Source organism: Staurois parvus, unplaced genomic scaffold, assembly GCF_062004578.1.
Source record: "Staurois parvus isolate SC_StPar_1 unplaced genomic scaffold, SC_StPar_1.0 ptg000139l, whole genome shotgun sequence".
NCBI lineage: Eukaryota > Metazoa > Chordata > Amphibia > Anura > Ranidae > Staurois > Staurois parvus.
In genome coordinates, this window is record NW_028317935.1 from 385,900 (window position 1) to 402,528 (window position 16,629).

The 16,629-nt window shown below is 40.3% G+C and overlaps 1 protein-coding gene across 1 annotated transcript in view; it reads right to left on the reverse strand.

Moving 5' to 3' along the window:
• Nucleotides 1–3,871, reverse strand: part of ACAT2 (acetyl-CoA acetyltransferase 2) — a 60,494-nt gene extending 56,623 nt beyond the window's left edge. Inside the window, exon 1 of the mRNA XM_089673499.1 lies at nt 3,710–3,871. Coding sequence (XP_089529625.1) covers nt 3,710–3,764 — 55 coding nt within the window. The 5' untranslated portion in view covers nt 3,765–3,871. The remainder of the gene's footprint in view (nt 1–3,709) is intronic.
• Between the last annotated feature and the right edge of the window lie 12,758 nt (nt 3,872–16,629).

The window sequence follows — 16,629 nt, forward strand, 5'->3', positions numbered from 1 at the left end:
GACACTGGAAGAAGGGGAGGATCAGAGCACACAGGATCAAACAGGCTTTTTACACAATGCAGAGGATTAACCCCTTAGGTTTTGCAGGGAGTATAACAAGCATGCTTTACTGCATATACAGACTGATTTTACTGTTTGGTAACACTTTAAACACCCCAATTGCTCTTGTTTCATCCCCAATTTAGAAAGAACAATAATCTGTACATTGGTACACTCCTACTTAGAGTGAATCCCTGGGGCTGCACATAGCCACCCATAGACATAGTTGCAGATGACTGTATGTAGCCCTGCGCAGCTGCATGGGTAATATGGCGCATGGTTACAGGCGTAATGTCCCAGACACGGGTGGTGTGCGTTTGAGATATGGGGTTGACTCACTAAAACTGCATAGAGCAAAATCTGATGCAGCACTGCACAGAAACCAATCAGCTTCCAGTTTATTTGTCAAAGCTTAATTTGAAAAAGTTGAAGTTAGAAGCCGAATGGCTACCACGCACAGCTGCACCTGATTTTGCACTCTCCAGTTTTAGTAAATCTCCCCCTGTATGTATTAGGCTCACCATACACATTACAATCTGACTTTAGAACCCTTTCATACTGATATGTTTTTATCTTGCAAGAAAGTTGCAAGAAAAAGGTTTCCTTCTAAATCTTGGGGGAACCTGCGCTGCAGGTTCGGTGCATTTTGAAAAATCCTGCATGCTGCATCTTTGGTACGGTTTTGAAAACTGCACCAAAAATACAGCTCCTCATTGAAATTAAGGGAAAAAACAACAAAAACGCACCGGATTTTGGTGCGTTTTTTTAATTACATGTCCACTTTTCACAGGTACAGGCAACCAAAAGATGCACCAGAAATTCATCTGAAATGCACCGGTTTTTGGTGCATTTTTTAAACTACATGTCCATTTTTCACAGGTACAGGCAACCAAAAGATGCACCAGAAATGCATCTGAAGCACAGCAAAAATCGCTGCAAAAACACACATGCGTTTTTACAGCAATTTTGCAACAGAGCAGTGTGAAAGTAACCTTAGTGCTACCAAAACTAGGTAAAAGGATCTATGTAATCTATCCATTCAATCTGTATGCAGACCATTGCATAGCTGTTAACAGATCTAAGGCAGCTCATTTATTAAACATTTTTTTTATTCAACCAGTGGATTGAATTAAAAAAAATTGATCAGATTCCCTCATCCACATATATGACGTTGATCGGGTTATCACTCCTGCTGTGGTTTTGTATTCTGACAGGGTGTTCTCTGCCATCAGAATACCATGATCAGTGCTGCCGGCTATAGATGGCAGACACTGATCATTCAGGAAAAACCCGACAGGCTGGTTGTACACAAGTTGATTGCCAGATTTTTGTACAATCAGCTAGCCAATACATGGATTAAAATGTGGCTGATCCCTGCTGAATTGGATGGATTTTGATCCATATATGGCCTGCTTAAGGCTCACCACACATATTACACACACACATTACAATCTGACTGTACAATCTCCTTTATAATGTAGTGAATGACTTACTAAATATTAGTCCTCATGCACACTTGACTTTTTGATAACGCTGGTAAGGTTAGCTGTGTAAAATCACGTTAAAAACGTGAGTTTTTCAGCTATTTTTAGCGTTTTTGCATTAGCGTTTTGCTGCGTTTTGTTTTTTTAGTGGGTTTTTTTGCTCAAAAAAAGTCCAAAAATGCCAGTTTGTGGCGTTTTACTGTATTTTTAGAGTGTCTTTACAGCTGAAAAACTCCTCTAGAAACCCATTAGTTTTTGTTTTTTTTCCAGCCAAAAAACGTTGATTAAAGTCTATGTGTGCATGGACACAGGAAACTATCAAACGCCAAAAAAAGCAGCTGTAAAAATGTCCAGTGTGCATGAGGACTAAATAGATTAGGTAGGTCATCATATGACATAGTTTTGGTAATCTAATTGTTGATTGTATGATCAGATAGTAATGTATATGGTAACCTCTTGTACCAGATTATATTGTAACTGGAATGTCTAAATTAATTTTATAAAGTGCTGAGCAAACTGTTGGCGCTATATAAATCTCTTAGATTGTAAGCTCCTAGGATCAGGCCCTCCTAACCCTCTTGTATTGAACTGTATTGTTGCTGTATTGTCTCCCTTTAGGCTCCTGTACACTGCAGCTGATAAACTTGTGTTTAGGAGCTTTTCTGCGTTATTTTCAGCAGCCCCTGAAATCTCCCTAATGTTTTCCTATGTACATGTACACTATGTTGTTTACAGGCAGTTGAGTTTACAGTCGTTTTTCTGAACGCACCAAACTTGCGTTCAGGAGTAGATTTTATCAGCGTTTCAAACGTGGCTAACCGCGTTTATAAGTGTTTGGGAATTTTTTTTTAACTCTTCCATTTCCAGATGCTGTCCGGAGCCTTTTTTCATCATGAAAAATGCATGCAAAGCGTTTTCCCGGTACTCAAATGGACCTGGTACACCATACTTTGAGGTTTTGCATGAAAGAAAATATGTTAGACACTGCTGCAATAATTTCTGCACAGAAATGAGCTGGAACACATCCAAACACCACACAAAAAAAAGACAGCTAATCTCAACAAATACTGCTCTCTCTATTGATCTCAAAATGTCCGAAATAGTTACTTTTTTACTGTTTTTCAGTGCATTCTGGACATTTTGGAAGGTCTCCTGAGGTTATCTTTAAAAAAACGCTTCTAAACGCAAACGCGCATAAACGCGGTATGGAAATGCGGCTAAACAGACGGTTTTTAACCTACGTTTTCCAGCAGTCAGCTTCCATCGTTCAGAAGTGTCCCGTGTACATGGAGCCTTATATTGTAAAGCGCTGCGCAAACTGTTGGCGCTATATAAATCTTTTAGATTGTAAGCTCCAAGGAGCAGGGCCCTCCTATCCCTCTTGTATTGAACTGTATTTTTGCTGTATTGTGTCCCTTTATATTGTAAAGTGCTGAGCAAACTGTTGGCGCTATATAAATCTCTTAGATTGTAAGCTCCCAGGATCAGGCCCTCCTTTCCCTCTTGTATTATATTGTATTTTTGTTGTATTGTCTACCTTTATATTGTAAAGAGCTGAGCAAACTGTTGGCGCGATATAAATCTGTTAGATTGTAAGCTCCAAGGATCAGGCCCTCCTTTCCCTCTTGTATTGAACTGTATTGCTGCTGTATTGTCTACATTTATATTGTAAAGCGCTGAACAAACTGTTGGTGCTATATAAATCTCTTAGATTGTAAGCTCTTAGGATCATGCCCTCCTTTCCCTCTTGTATTGAACTGTATTGTTGCTGTATTATCTCCTGTTATATTGTAAAGCGCTGAGCAAACTGTTGGTGCCATATAAATCCTGTATAATAATAGAGATTGTACGATCAGATTGTAAGGTGTGTTTGGTGAGCTTTAGCTTTCTAGAACTTTCCAATGTTTTTTGCAATGGTGATAAATAATGAGGGAGCAGACATCAGGATGGAATGTCTCCCCAAACACAGTGTTGACCCCCTTCCTACACAGCAATTCCTGGCTGAGCTCTCACTAGTTACAAGTGACAGCTCCTATCTCTGGATCTATACTGATGCTGCACCTCCAGCAATACACATTCAATCAGTTTTATGAAGGATAGCAATACCACCCCCCAGGACCATAGATGATGAATGTACAGCATACACCTACACAGAGTGATCACCTCATATATAGGGTGCTGGTTACCTATAGGTGTGCGGGCAGCAGACACGATGACTACGGGCTCCTGAGTAGAAGTCATCCTCCAGGACTGGGCTCCTTCTTCTCCTCTGTACTCTTCTCACACCACAAGATGATCTGAGCTCTGCCAGCACTGCCAGCACGTTACTGTTTCACCAGCCTACCAGCCCTTCCTGGATGACTAAGAATAGCAATTATGCCACCTACTGGCCTGGAGGGAGAATACCTCGAACAGCATCAGGCTTGCCATTTATTACATGTTGAAGATTGATTCTTAACGCCATTTCATCTTCCTGAGATGTGCTTATTGCAGTGTTGCCTACCTAAACTCACTGACACCCAGGGGCATCCCTAGGGTTGGTGTCACCCGTTGCGATAACACTTGGTGACACTCCCTCCGACGGTCCCTGCAGAATGGATCGGATCTGCGGATTGAGCATAATGGATCAGAGTCCGATCCATTATGCTCCCCAATCTGCAGATCCGATCCATCCTGCGGGGATCATCGGCATGCAACCTATACGGGGTGACACCGGACCCGCTCCACGAAAAGGTAAGTTGTAAAGAAAGCCAACGATCCCCGCAGGATGGATCGAATCTGTGGATTGGGGAGCATAATGGATCGGACTTAGCAATATAATTTAAGGTAGATCTTAAAAAAACATATTTCTTTCAGTATAGTAAGGGAGGGTTATTTTAACCACTTCCCCTCCAGACGCTTTGCCCCCCTTCATCACCAGCCCATTTATTCGGTACTGCGCTACTTTAACCACTTCCTGTCTGGACACTTTTACCCCCTTCCTGTCCAGGGCAATTTTCAGCTTTCAGCGCTATCACACTTTGACAATTGCGCGGTCATGCAACACTGTACCCATATGAATTTTTTACCATTTTTTGGAGACAGATAAAGCTTTATTTTGGTGGTATTTATTCACCGCTGGGATTTTTATTTTTTTGCTATGTAAATGAAAATGTCCAAAAATTTTGAAAAAAAGTGTTTTTCTTATAAAATTTTGCAAATAAATAATCTTTTTTCATACATCTTGGCCGAAATGTATTCCGTTATCTTTTTAGCAAAAAAACAAAATAAGCCAAATTAGTTTATAATCAAAAATTATAATTTTTCAACTTTTTTTTACATTTTTATTTTATTTTTTTATATTATTTGTTTTTTTACATACTATAACCCTAACAGTACAGTGTCACCATGGTGACACTGTACTACTTGTGGGGGGTGCTGAAGATTTTTTTTTTTTTTTTACAGTGATTGCTTTTACACCCATATAGGATGTAAAAGTAATCATTTCTCTTTCTCTCTCTCTGCATTCTTGCAGCCATTGAGAAATACTGAGTGAGCTGTGATTGGTCACAGCTTGTCACATGGTACAAGGCTGTTGTGAATAGCCTTGTACCATGTAACCTCTGTGATCATTCACAGATTTCACACGTAGTAAGTAATGACGTCAAAAGTGACATCTTGCTTACTACTTTGCATGTGATCACTGATTGGCCTATCAGTGATCACATGATCGGGACCTCGTGCAGAGGTCCCATCCGACGATCAGTGTTTCACTGTGTCCGGAGGACACAGCGGGCACCGGATCGCGGTGCTGCGCGCTCCCAGGGAGCGCGCACAGCTAGAAATGGCGGGTGCCGTTTATGAATGGCAACCCACCCCTGGAGTGCCACCGTCCTACCGTTTATAAACAGCAGGCGGACTGCAAGTGGTTAACTGGTAATTGCACTGTCATGTGCCGCTGTACCCAAACAAGATTTATATAATTGTTTTTCACACATAGAGCTTTCTTTTGGTGGTATTTGATCACCACTGTGTTTTTTATTTATTGCGATATAAATGAAAAAAGACCGAACATTTTGGAAAAAAAAATATTTTCTACTTTCTGTTATAACAAATATCCAATGAACTCAAATTTCATCATAAATTTAGGCCTAAATGTATTCTGCTATGTCTTTGGTAAAAAAAATTTCAATAAGTGCATATTGATTGGTTTATATGAAAGTTAGCCCTGGTTTACAATGATTCAATGCAGAATTCGCACTGGTTTCTGTGCGATTTCCACACCGCATCATAATCACACCCCATTCATTCGAACCAATGTGAGTGTGTATTTTAAGTTACCAACACCCCGAAATCGGTTCACAAAATGCGGTGCGATGTACAGAATCGGATTGCATGTATGTGAACACCCATGCAATCTGATTCTGGTGTGGACAAAAAATAGGGTCCTGCACTATTTTGGTGGGTATGCGATGCAATTTGACCCATACAAAATGTATGGCTCAAACTGCAGTGCACAGAAATCGCATGTGATTTGCACAGGAATGCGGTGTGGCTCCTGTGCGAATCACATGATATGTGCCGCACCGCATCAGTATGAACCCAGGCTTATAGTGTCTACAAACGATGGTATATATACTGGAATTTATGCAGCTTTTACTTTCTGACTGCCTATCACATTTCGTGAGGTGCTAAAATCTTCTTTTTTTTTTTTTTTTACACAAAGTTGTCACTTAAATTACATATTGCTCACACATGCCATGGGTATATATGGAATTACACCCCAAAATATATTCTGCTACTTCTCTTGAGTATGGGGATACCACATGTGTGCTAGACTTTTTGGCAGTCTAGCCACATACAGAACCCCAAAATCCATTGAAAGCCTGAAGGTGCGTAATTTTCTCATTTCACTTCCTCACTACCTATCACAGTTTTGGAGGCCCTTAAATGTCAGGCTAGCAGAAAGTGACAACTTTGTGTAAAAAAAAAAATCATTTTCCAAAAACTTGTAGTAAAATATAAAATCTTCCATGGACTCAAATGCCTCTCATCAAATAGGTTTGGGTGTGTACTTTACAAAAAAGGGGTCATGGGGGGGGGGGTTGTGCTATCCTGGCATTTTATGCCCAACATTAGAAGCTTCTGTCACACATCACCCACTCTTCTAACCACTTAAAGACCAAGCCTTTTCTGACAATTTTTGTTCACATGAAAAATAAAACAGTACTTTTTGCCAGGAAATTACTTTGAACCACCAAACATTATAATATATATATATAATTTTTTTTTTTTTTTTTAAAGCAGAGGCTCTAGAGAATAAAATATTGGGTGTTACAATTTTTTTTATGTCACACAGTATTTCCACAGCAATTTTTCAAACACAAATTTTTTGGAAAAATACACTTTTTTAAATTTTAATGGCACAGAAAGACAATATATTGCTCAATTGTTTGACAAAAAATAAAAGCTGATGTTATGCTGAGTAAACAGATATCAAACATGACATGCTTTAAAATTGCACATGCCCTGTGCAATGGCGACAAACTATCGCCAGATCACCACACTGCGGTGAGATCTGTCACCACCTGACACAGCTGATGACCGATCTATGTACTGGGCTGTTGCCGGACCAATCACAGCAGGTCAAGAAACTTGTCAGAAGAACAGGATGCAGAGGTCTGCTGTGCACTTTACGGAGGCTTGGAGTGAGGAGTGCTTACTACCCTGAGAGGAGCCTGTGAGGAATCTGCCCCTAATAGGATTGGTGTAATCCTTTGAGCGAGCTGACCCTGTGGGGTCAATGTAAGGAGGTAAGGGGGCATTTTGGCCACTGTAGAATTATTACGTATTGGACACATACACAGTCACTTGAATGAGAATTGAGTTGGAGCACCATCATTGGATATATATATTTATATACACCGTGTGTGGACTGGCTTGTGATGGTTTATGTTTTATGATATATCTTATTGATTTGTTTTTTGTGTGTTAATCACTATTGTATTTTATGACACTATATATCACTTGCACTTGCTATATTCCCACAGAGGGAATTCACGTGTTGCACAATTGTGTCTGTATCCCTTTATGTGCATTATAGGGGGATTGAGTGTGTCACTATTTATATTTATATTTATGTAGTATTTATTTAGCGCTACACTTTGCATTTATGAGTCACTTCACTTATTGGGTATAAGGTTACTGTCAGCAGCTTTAGGGTTTAAGCGCAGCTCCATTTTAAGCGCAGGAGGATCATCTATTTTGTGGTCAAAATTGCCTCTCCTGAACGCGATCAGAAAACATCCTCTAAACTCCCATACAACTAAACTACTAAAAACTTTCATGTGTGCATGGACACAAAAGATAACATTAGGGGAGTTCAAGGGCAGAAAAAGAAATGCTCAAACTTGAGATTAACAGCCGCCTTAGGCCTCATGTACACTACTGCTCCTAAACATGAGTTTAGGAGCTTTAGGCATTTTTTTGCCAAAGTCCCTGAACTCAATTCAATAAAAACCTATGTGTCCATGTACACATAGGTTTTCACCATAGTTTATGAGTATCAGAAGTTAGGGGCAGTTAAACTTTCCTCTTCTGAATGCAGAATAATCTCATTCAGGAGAGGAACGTTTTGGCAAAAACATGTGTGCACCGCCGCTCTGCTTTCTGGAGCTTGGTGCGTTCCAGTCTCCGGACCTGGAAGTGATGTCAGTATTATATGGCGGATGTAACAACTGCCTCTAGATGTTTTGCCGATCGGCGTCCTCAGGAAGCCCTTTGTGTGATGTTGACTTAAAGTCCGCAGCTGTCTTTTCATGGAGAAATAAATCAGTGGACTTCTTTTTTTTTATTCTTTGGCAATTGATCCCTCAGTGGTTATATATAAAGATAGTGCAGCGCTACATATAACTCTAAACAAGGGCCATATAATGGTATATATAACTCATAGAGTGCAGGAAATAAACACATAGGTGAATAAAAAGGTGAGCCTAAAGAAACATAAACCCCTTACTCACTGGACTGATAACAGACATAAGTATGCATAAAACATACTATCCCTTCTTGATCCTCATCTGAGCGATCATAAATAGTTGCAGAAAGTGTGTGTGTCCCTTTAAGAGATATGATGATAATGATAACAGTGAGCCGTGCCAAAACACACTTCAAAAACAGTGATGCAGCCCTCCACTCCTACTTGTGCATACATGCTGCAATAAAAATGTCCACATAGATGCCACAAAATCACACTCATGCAAGTGATATTCTAGTGCTTATGCTGATAACGTGCCAATCCTCAGTAGATGGAGTGCCCCCTCACCTTCCTGCCCAGGCCCCACAGGGCCAATGAGCCTTATGAATCACTCTGGTGGTCCTCCCAGGACTGGGTGCTCCTTAGTAATGGTGGTGGTACTCTCTCCTCCTTTAATGGTATAGCCTCCAGCCTCTAATAACACTGCTGTGTATATTGCTCTCCATACACGTCCCCAATAGAAAAACAGATAATGGCCAACATAGTGTAAACCTGATTTATTAACCACTTGCCTACAGGGCACTTATACCCCCTTTATGCCCAGGCCAATTTCCAGGTCATGCAACACTGTACCCATATGAAATTTTTATAATTTTTTTGTGACAGATAGAGCTTTATTTTGGTGGTATTTAATCACCTCTGGGTTTTTTAGTTTTACCTCATTTCCCCCGTATTGCCTAACTAAATGAAGCTGTGAAGAACCTTCCTCATTCTACACGTAAACTGATCACCTTTATGCTACTGGTGGCCAAGCTCACTATAGCTCGCTCATGGAAACGACCCTCCGTTTCCATTTCTACGTTCAGACACAGTTTCTTGGATGATGCTCGATAAACATCTTGCTAGCATCATTAATGATACTACCAAATGGTTTGAGCTGGTCTGGAGTTCATGGGCCAGCTATATGGATATTGACCATTAGAGACCTAAAGTGTCTTTTACATGAGTCCAACAGCTCAGTGTGCTTTTTATCTAACCTTCTGGGTTTCCCTCCTATTTTCTAATCTTCCCATATTTTCTTTACTCCTTTCATCTGTTCCTCTCTCTACGTTCTGCATCTTTCGGGCAATGCCTTTTAAAATGCATTATGTGAGATACATGGAGTTAATGTATATTTTGCAGTTGTTCTGTAACTATCGTTTATGCTAGCAATCCCTAAGAGATGCTCTAAGTGATACACTGATAAAGGGTCCAACGTTGGGTTAAACTATATTGTTGTGGTTCTGTGCTTACATCCAGTCCTCTATTATAATATGTCTCTTATGCTTTTTTTTCTTCACCATGACTCACCAGTACTCTGTCTTTGATGTACGTTTCTTTGTACTTTTATATTCTTAATTAAAAAAGTTTGAAATTAAAGGCACGTGTGTACATAACATAATACCTATGGGTAAATTAATACCCAAATAAATCTTTAAACAATCACCCAGACCCGCCTAGGACCAGTGAAAGACAGTGAGGACTTATTTTATTAGGACATACAAATAGTTCACCCTACATTTAATTTTAACTTTAATAAAAAAAAACACCCTCATAGGGAAAATCTAAAAAAGGACCCAAAGTAAGTGGGCTTCTAAGGGTCCAAGAAAACTTGCAGGTTTAACTCCATATTAAGCCCTTTTGGGATCATAGTGCCTAGTTTGAAAATATTTTTTTCCCCCTTTCTGAAAAGGACAGTATTGAAATCACCTCTACAATTAGATAGTTTTAGGGCATAAAAACGCTTCACCCGAAGACCATATGGTCTCCAATCATGCAGTTGGGCGGTTTTCTTCTTTCCATAATTGATATTATTGCTGTATTCACCGATGCGGACTCAGAGCTGCCACTTCGTTTTTCCTTCATAAAGTTTTTTGCATGGGCACTCCATAATATAAAGGACCCATGCCAAACCACAATTAATACATTTTCTGATGTGATAGACATTTTTGTGGTCTGCATTGTTGAACACATCGGTACGATCAACAAACTTGCATATCTGGCACAGTCCACAGGGGAACATTCCCTTGATTTGTAAGCCAGTGTCTGGAGGATGTCTGCACATACTCCGATTGGACTAGTATACCCCGCAAATTCCTAGCTCAACTCACCAATAGTGGTCTATGGACCACGATGGCCACTAACTATGGAGACCGAGTAACAATATGCCAGTGCCTCAGTGTGTTACAATTCTAACCAAATCAAGATCTCGCTGGTCATTTGTGGATGCTATAATACTTAAAAGTTCCATCCTTTCACAGGCTGCTCTGATGGTTCTAAGAGGGTAACCCCTCTCTCTAAACCTTTCATACAGTTTACCTGCCTCATGTCAATAGTCAGCATCCCTTAAACAGTTTATACAAATATGCTTAAGCCGATCAATCGGTATTCTTTTTATAAGGGACCTAGGGTGATGACTCAAGGCACGCATTAGGGTGTTTGCCACTATTTCCTTCATATATGTTTTGACACAGATGTCCTTAAATAAGAGAGTCTGTGCCATTTGAGGTGCCTGCAGTGTGGAAGTAAGATAAGGACAGAGCCTCCCCTGGATAGGGAGAGAGTAGAAGTATTAGGGGGAGGAAAAGGATCGGTTTCCCATTATAGGGTGTCTTCTTTGTCTTCTCAGAACACTCTCTCACTGGCAGCTGGATATCTGCAAGGATATTCGGGGATTGCAGTGTAACGCAGTTATACCACAAACCTTCTAGGGGAAGTGCTCCTCTTGTATTCTGTGGTCTCTATCATAACACTGCTGGAAAACAACCTTGCTGATAAACATTACTGTATGTTCTGCAACATATGTAGTACCATTATTATTATTGCCTTGTTTGTGCCTATTCAATTTCTACAATATAAACAAAGTTTAAGTACCCACATATGTTGACTACAAGCAGGGCCACAGTACCGTGCATATTCTTCTCCATTAAGGTATATAGGTTCTCCATTGATCTAAGGCTTGCCACATAAGTAAGGTGAAAAAGGGGTCGTTTAGAATTAGGTTACATAGAAGTTTTATTTTCTTTTAAATCCACAAGAAACGCTTAAACAAATGCTTAAAAAAAGCTAGTTATATTCCACTAGCCAAATCCTTATAGGTTTACATTTTTACCCTTCATTTTTCTTTTCTGACTAGCCTGACTGGGATAGAGAATTTGGCGCATGAGTATGTGTTCAGGTAGGTACAGTACTGAACACCAATTCTGAGGGTTGGGAAGGGAAGTTATTATGGAAGCCTGCCACTGACCACCAGTGCTGGGTGGGGGGGGGGGGGGGTTCTTACTATTATAGCCTGGCCATTAACTACCAATGCTGGGAAATTTACATCAACTCTGAAAGTTGCAATAACAGGCAGTGAAGGGACTGGCAAGGAGACAGTCTGATTGTGTGGTCTTAAATAGAAAGAGTACTTAACATTGATCTTTGAATCAGACTCTACCAAGAAGAATTCTGACAAAAGCAATGTATGACCTATAACCTATAGGTCCAATTATGAAGAACTTTTTGAAGATTAGATACTCAGGGTGGTGTATTTATTTATTGTAAAAGACCATTTTAGCACTGCTTATACGTAGTATTTTTGGGAACATGTATGCCATTTCAAGTGTGCTGCTTAGTTTCAGGGGATTTGAAGAAAATGAAGGTTTTAGTAATAAAAAAATATATCTGTATGAGAGAATGGGGAGGGGGTGTTATAAAGAAATAAGATGGGTTGGGCTGGTGATTAAAAAATAATCTGCCCTGGGTTTTAGATAGGCTAGGTACTTTACCGACCTGACCTAGTTGCAGAGCTGCGCAAAGAACATACATTCATTCATACCAATAGCAACTGGTTAAAGTGAACCAGTGCTGTGTTCATGCAGGACAAAGCAACCTATTCAATTACTTGGCCACCCCCTCTTCCAGCTACTAATACCTATCTTCCCTTTACGTCTCCCAAGTTTGCAACTAGTAGATGAGGGACACACATGTAGACAACATGCTCTGCAGAGTGCTGCAGCAAAAACGGGAGCGCCTATACTGTGCTAAATATTGGGCATAGCTTAAAGAAGCAAGCTAATGCCTAGTACACACGATGAGAAAATCAGACAAGAAAATACCACTTTCGGAGAGATTGTCCAATAATCTGATCGTTAGTACACAGCTTTCAAGAGCCAATCACAACACTAAAGAAAACCACTAAATTAGGAGGATTTTTGTTCGAGGCAGAAATGGCTGTATTAAAGCTGTCAAAGGAATTGTGCCATGGATTAAAAAAAAAAAAAAAAATCACTCTTTAATCAGACAGGCCTCTTGCTGTGTGTCAGAGGTATAAGTAGGCTAGTGAAATAATGTAAGTTGAAAAAAAGTGCTGCGCTACATATATAAAATGCACAATTCCTATCAAACTAAAAACCAGAAACTCAGGACAATGAACTCCAAAGAACAGAGATAATGTGCCTCAAAAAAATATATAATACTCAAAAAAATGTTTATCAACCAATGTCCAATTAATTAATCGTTCTTCTGTGAACCCTCCTTGAGATAACGACCACCGTATGCAACTGTCACAGGATTCCAGTGCAAACTATCCTCCACCATAAATCTGCTCACCTCCAGCAGTGTGACCTCACATTATACAATGTTTTGGTCTAACTGCACTTTTGGTCCCAGACGTATGGGCTCTGAAGATCAACTTGCTGAATAATATCTCCAAGGATATTAGTATACAGCTGAAACTTGAAAAATTAGAATATCGTGCAAAAGTTCATTTATTTCAGTAATGCAACTTAAAAGGTGAAACTAATATATGAGATAGACTCATTACATGCAAAGCAAGATAGCTCAAGCTGTGATTTGTCATAATTGTGATGATTATGGCTTACAGCTCATGAAAACCCCAAATCCACAATCTCAGAAAATTAGAATATTGTCAAAAGGTGCAATATTCTAGGCTCAAAGTGTCCCACTCTAATCAGCTAATTAAGTCATAACACCTGCAAAGGGTTCCTGAGCCTTTTAAATGGTCTCTCAGTCTGGTTCAGTAGGAATCACAATCATGGGAAAGACTGCTGACCTGACAGTTGTGCAGAAAACCATCATTAACACCCTCCATAAGGAGGTAAAGCCTCAAAAGGTAATTGCAAAAGAAGTTGGATGTTCCCAAAGAGCTGTATCAAAGCACATTAATAGAAAGTTATGTGGAAGGGAAAAGTGTAGAAGAAAAAGGTGCACAAGCAGCAGGGATGACCGCAGCCTGGAGAGGATTGTCAGGAAAAGGCCATTCAAAAGTGTTGGGGACTTTCACAAGGAGTGGACTGAGGCTGGAGTCAGTGCATCAAGAGCCACCACACACAGACGGATCCTGGGCATTGGCTTCAAATGTCGTATTCCTCTTGTCAAGCAGCTCCTGAACAACAAACAATATCAAAAGCGTCTTACCTGGGCTAAAGAAAAACAGACCTGGTCTGTTGTTCAGTGGTCCAAAGTCCTCTTTTCTGATGAGAGCAACTTTTGCATCTCATTTGGAAACCAAGGATTCAGAGTATGGAGGAAGAATGGAGAGGCACACACTGCAAGATGCTTGAAGTCCAGTGTGAAGTTTCCACAGTCTGTGTTGATTTGGGGAGCCATGTCATCTGCTGGTGTTGGTCCACTGTGCTTCATTAAGTCCAGGGTCAACGCAGCCGTCTACCAGGAGATTTTGGAGCACTTCATGCTTCCTTCCGCAGACGAGCTTTATGGGGATGCTGACTTCATTTTCCAGCAGGACTTGGCACCTGCCCACACTGCCAAAAGCACCAAAACCTGGTTCAATGACCGTGGGATTACTGTGCTTGATTGGCCAGCAAACTCTCCTGACCTGAACCCCATAGAGTATGTATGGGGCATTGCCAAGAGAAAGATGAGAGACATGAGACCGAACTATGCAGAAGAGCTGAAGGCCGCTATTGAAGGATCCTGGTCTTCCATAACACCTCAGCAGTGCCACAGGCTGATAGCTTCCATGCTACGCCACATTGAGGCAGTAATTGCTGCAAAAGGGGCCCAACCCAAGTACTGAGTACATATGCATGCTTATACTTTTCAGAGGTCAGATATTGTTCTATGTACAATCCTTGTTTTATTGATTGCATGTAATATTCTAATTTTCTGAGGTTGTGGATTTGGGGTTTTCATGAGCTGTAAACCATAATCATCACAATTATGACAAATCACGGCTTGAATGATCTTGCTTCGCATGTAATGAGTCTCATATATTAGTTTCACCTTTTAAGTTGCATTACTGAAATAAATGAACTTTTGCACGATATTCTACTTTTTCGAGTTTCACCTGTAGGTATAAGTAGCTTTGGATGCCGATACTCGTGCTATATGGTGTTCCTGCTTCAGTGTTAGGGAGGCCTCATCACTCTGCGGAGTTATGTAGCCCTAGCAAAGTGACAGCCTGAGCTTTTGGCGGGGCTCCATTATTGGTCATTCACCTGAGCTTAGGCTCTGAGTAGTTCGGTTTCAGTGCCAAGTTTGAAGTTTACACAGAAATTCATTTGACGCAACCTCAGTTACAACAGTAATGGTTAATACAGGGCAATTCTGTCTTACGTGTCCATGCTGCTGGCCCTGTAAAAGGGTCCAGGTTTCACCTGTCATGGAGGACATAGGCCCAGAAGGAACATGGCAGGTAGTTTGTTCCAAACATCTTGGAGAACTAACCACAGGTCTTATGTGGATGTAGGCTGACTTAAATCCTTCTATTTTTTTCATGTAATCTTAGACTCAAGATGTTGAGATCAGGGCTCTGTGAGGCCAAAGCATCGCTTCCAGAACATCGTTTTTCTTTATGCTGAAGGTAGTTTTTAATGACATTGGCTGTATATATGGGGTAGTTGCCCTCCTGCAGAATAAATTTGGGGCTGATCGAACACCTCCCTGATGGCATGATAAGCATCTGTATATTTCAGCATTGAGGTCAAAATTGATCTTAACCAAATCTCAAACTACATTTGCAGAAATGCATTCCCAAACTTGCAAGGAACATCCACCATGCTTCACTGTTGCCTGCAGACACTCATTGTACCACTCTCCAGCCCTTCGGTGAACAAACTGCCTCCTGCTACAGCCAAATATTTAAAATTTTGACTCATTTAGCCTTGTTTCCATGTCATAGGTATGGCTTTTTTGGCTGCAATTCTTCCATGAAGACCACCTCTGACCAGACTTTTCCAGACAGTGGATTAGTGTGTACCTGGGTCCCACTGGTTTCCGCCAGTTCTGTCCTGATGGAACTGTTGGACACCTTCTGACATCGAAGGAAAGTAAGCATAAGTCTTTAATGTGCTTCATTACGTTTCCTTGGCTGTTAGCAGTTTCTTTGTGCGTCTTCAAACAAGCTTGAACAGCACATCTTGAAACCCCAGCCTGCTTTGAAATTCTTGCCTGGAAGAAACCACTCTGATGCAGTACAACTCCCAGTCTTGCCATTGTGTATTACCTGTGACATTAATCTGTCTTCCACAACCCCACCTTAGTAGCAAAATGTATCTGTTCCTCACCCGGTTTTAAGCCTTGTACACAGCTGTTTGTTAATGACTGTTTCAACCTACATATGAAATTGATGATTAGCACCTGATTGGAGTTACTGGTTAATCATAAGTATAATTATAGAAAATCCCTGACTGCGCAAGTGTACAAAATGTGTAAGAAGTGATACTGGTTTGAAGCCAAAAGTCACACCAAATATTAAAAGTGATTTAGATTTTTCTTCTGTTTGCTCACTTTGCATTTTTTAAATTGATAAAAATAAAATATATTTTTGAAAGCATTCTTTCTTTACAGCATTTCTTCATACCTGCCTAAACCTGTATTTTCAGAAAGTTGTTAGCAATGGCAGACACTTTCCAGTATATGCTTCCTTTTAAGCTCCTCAGAATAGTATTTATTTAACAATTGTTCATCCATTGTATCAACATTACATACATAAAAAGGGACAAGGCTTACAGACACTTCCAAAGTATACCAACGTTTCATAATTGGAAGTGGTGCATATGATAAATGAAGATGCACTAAAAGTGGTCTCTACAGTGGAGGTAGTCATTTCAGAAACTGATCAGATAATCACCTCCCTAGGAAATGGTG